General features: G+C 48.1%; 1 protein-coding gene across 2 annotated transcripts; it reads right to left on the minus strand.

Moving 5' to 3' along the window:
* Positions 1-820: 820 nt before the first annotated feature.
* LOC128337582 (zinc finger protein 135-like) lies at positions 821-5,247 on the minus strand. 2 transcript variants are annotated; one of them, XM_053278765.1, is made up of 2 exons: positions 5,093-5,247; positions 821-3,143 (listed from the first exon to the last, which is right to left on the minus strand). In XM_053278765.1, exon 2 carries the CDS (start codon positions 2,879-2,881, stop codon positions 1,517-1,519), a length of 1,365 nt encoding a protein of 454 aa, XP_053134740.1. In that variant the 5' UTR covers positions 2,882-3,143; positions 5,093-5,247; the 3' UTR covers positions 821-1,516. The 2 variants fall into 2 exon arrangements, with proteins under 2 accessions (XP_053134740.1, XP_053134741.1); XM_053278766.1 differs by having other exon boundaries at positions 821-3,146.
* Positions 5,248-5,319: the final 72 nt, after the last annotated feature.

The following is a 5,319-nucleotide window of genomic DNA, read 5'->3' on the forward strand; positions in this document are numbered from 1 at the left end:
GTCAGGTTCATGGGCTGTCTCTCTCAGCAGAGTCAACACTGACTGGCAGCAGTTCTCCAGGGTTTCGGATGAGTCTTCCTCGGCTGTACGGAGGGTTCCCAGGGATTGAACTTGGATTTCCTCCTCCCGGCTGAGCTGGGCTCACTGCAAAGGACAGGATCCAGGAGGCAAAGTGGCAGCTCTGGGGTAAAAGGGGTCAGAACCATGGATAGGTCCGAGTGAGTGGGGGATTGTGGTAGAAGAACCCTTTCCCTTCCTTTGGTCTCCTGGGAAAAGGCTCCTGCTGGGCTCTCACAGACAAGCACGGGGGTGCCTAACAATGACACTCTGGGGGTTGTGGGACTAGAGATCCCAGCCTTCCTGGCCAACAGGGATGATGGGAATTGTAGTCCAAAGAAGGGCAAAGTTTGTTATTGTGGGGGTGGTTTGTTTCTTGGTGTAAAGTCATATGACCTGACCTGCTGTCAGAGACAAAATGTGGCATACATACACAATCCTGCAGCTGAAATTAGCTGCGTGCACAACATTTTACCGCAGAAAAAGTACCCAGGTTGTTTTGTAGTTGTTGTTTTGTTTTTTTAAAGAAAATCTGAGGGTAATTGTACTTCCCAATCACCTACAGATACCAAATTGTGGATGAACAACACTGCCTCTTAAAGTAGCTGAATGCACCAGTTCTCACACCAGAAGATACCTGGGGACATGTTCAAATAATTTTGAGGTTTTTAAAAAGCACAAATACTGAATTAATCGTTTTTTCCACTGTTATGCCTCCCGTAATCAGATCAATACTTTTAAAACAACATAATGGCCAAGAAAAGCAGGTCTTTCAGATGTAATAAGATTCAAGTTTACCATCTATTGCCATTATACAATAAAATGAAATTTTTTTCAAGTCCTAGAAGTTTCAAACTGTTCCTTAGAACTAGCTGGGCCAGGCACAGAGCATCTGCACCTCTAGTTCACTGGCCAGCCCGCCGGCTGCTTCTTCCCTGGCCCCTGTTTTCTGGCTGGCCACCACCGTCTTCTTCGGCTGACCAGCTGCCGCCACACTCCCCGGTCGCTGTCTGGCAGATCTCCGAACTCTCGCGAGAGCTGCTACACATGGGATAAGCGAGAGGTACATTTACGATAAATATATATATATAGAGAGAGAGAGAGAGATTGTAATTATATACTTTCTCCTCAGTGTGGGTTCTTTGATGACTCTCACTTTCAGTAAACCTTTTTATACTCAAATCATTTATATAGATTCTTTCCTGTGTGGGTTCTTTGATGCCCAGTAAGTGATATACTGTCAGGAAGCTCTTTTAATGAAGTGAATAATGTTTGAAATTGAAATTCTATAAATTTCAAGCTGTTCCCTTAATTAGACTTGAAAGTCTAAATTAAAACTCCCCATCTCATCAGTCTCCATTGTGGGTTCTTTTATGTTTAGTTTTCTGCTCTGGCTGAAGCTCTTCCCTACTCAAAGCATGAATATGGTTTCTACCCAGAGTGGGTTCTTTGATGCTAATTAAGATTTCCACTTGTGCATTCTTTGATGCTGATTACAATTTCCACTGGTACTGAAGCTCCTTCCACACTCCAAGCATTTATATGGTTTCTCTCCAGTGTGGGTTCTCTGATGTGTGGTAAGTGATCCACTGTCAGAGAAGCTCTTTCCACATGCCAAGCATTTATATGGTTTCTCTCCAGTGTGGGTTCTTTGATGTTTTGTAAGATTTCCCCTGTCAGAGAAGCTCTTTCCACACTCAAAGCATTTATATGGTTTCTCTCCAGTGTGGGTTCTTTGATGCTTGGTAAGTGATCCAAAGTCAGAGAAGCACTTTGCACATTCCAAACATTTATATGGTTTCTCTCCAGTGTGGCTTCTTTGATGTTTTGTAAGATTTCCACTGACACTGAAGCTTTTTCCACACTCCAAGCAGTGATATGGTTTCTCTCCAGTGTGGCTTCTTTGATGTGCAGTAAGTGACCCACTGACAGAGAAGCTCTTTCCACACCCGAAGCACTGATATGGTTTCTCTCCAGTGTGGCTTCTTTGATGTTTTGTAAGATTTCCACTGTCAGTGAAGCTCTTTCCACACTCCAAGCACTGATATGGTCTCTCTCCAGAATGGGTTCTTCGATGTGAAGTGAGGGAGGAACTTACACTGAAGCTCTTTCCACACTCAAAGCATTTATAAGGTCTCTCTCCAGTGTGGGTTCTTTGATGCACAGTAAGTGATCTACTGTTACTAAAGCTCCTTCCACACTCCAAGCATTTATATGGTTTCTCACCAGTGTGGGTTCTTTGATGAGTAGTAAGTGAATAACTGTCAGTGAAGCTCTTTCCACACTCCAAGCACTGATATGGCTTCTCTCCAGTGTGGGTTCTTTGATGTAAAGTGAGGGAGGAACTCGCACTGAAGCTCTTTCCACACACCAGGCACAGATATGGTTTCTCTCCAGTGTGGGTTCTTTGATGCTTGGTAAGTTTTCCACTCTCAGAGAAGCTCTTTCCACACTCCAGGCACTGATATGGTTTCTCTCCAGTGTGGATTCTTTGATGTGAAGTGAGGGAGGAACTCTCACTGAAGCTCTTTCCACACCCGAAGCACTGATATGGTTTCTCTCCAGTGTGGATTCTTTGATGTTTTGTAAGATTTCCACTCTCAGAGAAGCTTTTTCCACAGTCCAGGCACTGATATGGTTTCTCTCCAGTGTGGGTTCTTTGATGCCTGGTAAGTTTTCCACTCTCAGAGAAGCTTTTTCCACACTCCAGGCACTGATATGGTTTCTCTCCAGTGTGGGTTCTTTGATGCCTGGTAAGTTTTCCACTCTCAGAGAAGCTTTTTTCACACTCCAGGCACTGATATGGTTTCTCCTTGGTGTTCATTTCCCACTCTGAATCCTATAGCAAACTACAACTCAAGTTTTTTTTTCTTCTATTCACAGGGCAGAGGCCTCTTTCCCTTTCTTTCCCCATCGTTTTTCAGATTCTGGTTTTATAGATGTCACCCTCCTGCCAAACAGAAGGTCCCTCTTTGTTCTTCTGTTCTTAACGTTTTCCTTCTCTGTTGTTCTCTCTTTTTCCATTCAGTCCCTCTGAACAAGCCCAGGTGGGGCCTTCCCTCCTCTTTAACTCTCCCGGCTGTCAACTGCTGGAACAAAGAGAGGAAACTGGTCAGAGAGGAAAAGAGTTCCCATCTCAAAGGGTCCTAGGAGAATGGGCGGATTGCAATGATGTTTCCAAATCATTGACTGGGTGCCCTGCTGGGAAACTCCTCCATTTTTAATGTCTGTGTTTGTGTAGCTCACACGCTGGGAGCCTAAACATCTCCCTTGCTGGAAGAGGTGGCTGTGGGGTGGGGTGCTGAAGCCCCCCAGGCTAATCTGGTTGTGCGAGTTAAAGACTGACCCTGAGACCCGCCTGTGTGGTTTGACCCTGGATTTCATGGTCTCTATGAGCAGGACCCCATTTCTATGACACAGATTTATTTTTTTTTAAGCCTCAATGTTTTTGCAAATATGGAATATCTGCAAATCCGCAAGGCCTTTATTTTCTTCCTTGACATGGTCTCGAAGCATTCTAGGCTTGCTGAAATGAAGCACCCCTAATCTATGCTCCTAGCTTCATTTCTACAAGCAACAAGGAAGTGCTTTACAATGGTAGGTGCTTTACAGAGCTTTTGTAGGGTGTTCCTCGGAGCTCTATTTTGTCTCTCACGCTTTTTTAACATCTACATGAAATCGCTGGGAGAGATCATCAGGGGTTTTGGTGCTGAGTGTTATCAGTATGGTGACAACACCCAAATCTATTCCTCCAGGTCAGCTTTATCAGGCAATGGCATAACTTCCCTAAATGCCTGCCTTGAGGTAGTAATGGGCTGTATGAGGGATAACAAACTGAGACTGAATCCAGACAAGATAGAAGTGTTTACCGTAGGAAGCCGCAGTTCAGGCAATGGGCTAGTTCTGACTGTTCTGGATGGAGTTACACTTCCCCGGAAGGAATAGGTTCGCAGTTTGGGACTGGAGTACTTCAGGACCCAGCCCTCTCTCTGATACCTCAGGTGGCCAGGAGTGCTTTGGCTGGTTTTCCAACTGCGTCCTTTCCTGGAAGTGAGTGACCTTAAGACTGTGGGGCAGATGCTGGTAACCTCCAGGCTCGACTACTGCAAATTATTTATTATTATTGTTATTTATTCAATTTCTATACTGCCCTTCCAAAAATGGCTCAGGGCTGTTTACACAGAGAAATGATAAATAAATAAGAGCTGTGTGTCTGTGCTGCCAACCCAAGCTTTCTGTTGCTGCTGCCTGCCTGTAGGAGCTCTCTCTGTTAATAAAAGAACCTGTTACTGGGGATTTTGGCCGGTTTGTGTATGACACCCCACCCACCCACCCACCCACATGGAAGTGACAAAAAACGAGAGCATCTTCCACAAGCTTTATTGATGGTTACTTAAATTGGTTTAAATCTGTGAGCCGCCCAGAGATTCTATGCCCAGAAGAAGGCAGCCGTGTGCAGAGGGTCCCAAAGGCTTCCTTCGAAGCAGCCCCAACACAAGGGCGCCCTGCCCTGAAGCCCTCTGCCCACCCCACCCCATCACAAGCACAACCCACCACAATCTCTGGGCGCTCTGCAAACCCAGCCACACAGCCAGAACTCCTCTTAAATCCTATAACTTCGGGGGTGGGGGGCCGGTCTCCTCCAAGCCAGCCTGCAGCCCAGGGCTGCCCAACCTGGAGGGCTCCAGAGGGGACCCAACTACAACTCCCATCACCCCAGGTACCATTTACTGTGGCTGATGGGAGTTGTAGTCCAGCTCCGGCTGGATTGAGAAGCCCGGCTGCAGACCCAGCCAGGGGCCTTTCCTGGGGGCGGGGGGCAGCCCAGCTCCGAGCAGCAGACCCCTCCCAGCAGGGCTCAGCCCAGGGCGGCTCCTCCCGCGGCGGCTGGACTACAACTCCCGTCAGCCACCGCCGCACTTCAGGACCGCGGGGGATGACGGGAGCTGTAGTTCGACGGCACCCTCCTGGAGAGCCGCCGCGCGTCGCCTCGCCGCCCCCCTCCCTGCAAACTGGAAAGGGAGCTCGAGCTTACCCGTCCCAGGAACCTGCCTTCCTTCTTCTCCAGCCGGGGCTTCACCCAAGTCCGACGAGGGGACGGGCAGAAGCGGGGAACAGCCGCGCTGGCTGCGGTAGAGCAAAGAGGGGCGCCTGCAAGTCGGCGCAAGCTTCTTCCCTCCTCCTCCTCCCCCCTCCTCCTACCCCCGATGATCTCCTCCCTTACAAGCCCATCTGCGCAGGCGCGGCTCGCGGATCGGAAAG

Source organism: Hemicordylus capensis, chromosome 14 (genome assembly GCF_027244095.1).
Source record: "Hemicordylus capensis ecotype Gifberg chromosome 14, rHemCap1.1.pri, whole genome shotgun sequence".
Classification (NCBI taxonomy): Eukaryota; Metazoa; Chordata; class Lepidosauria; order Squamata; family Cordylidae; genus Hemicordylus; species Hemicordylus capensis.

Coding starts and splice junctions, on each gene's coding strand:
- LOC128337582 (XM_053278765.1), bottom strand. CDS start 2,881: ATGAACACCAAGGAGAAACCATATCAGTGCCTGGAGTGTGAAAAAAGC.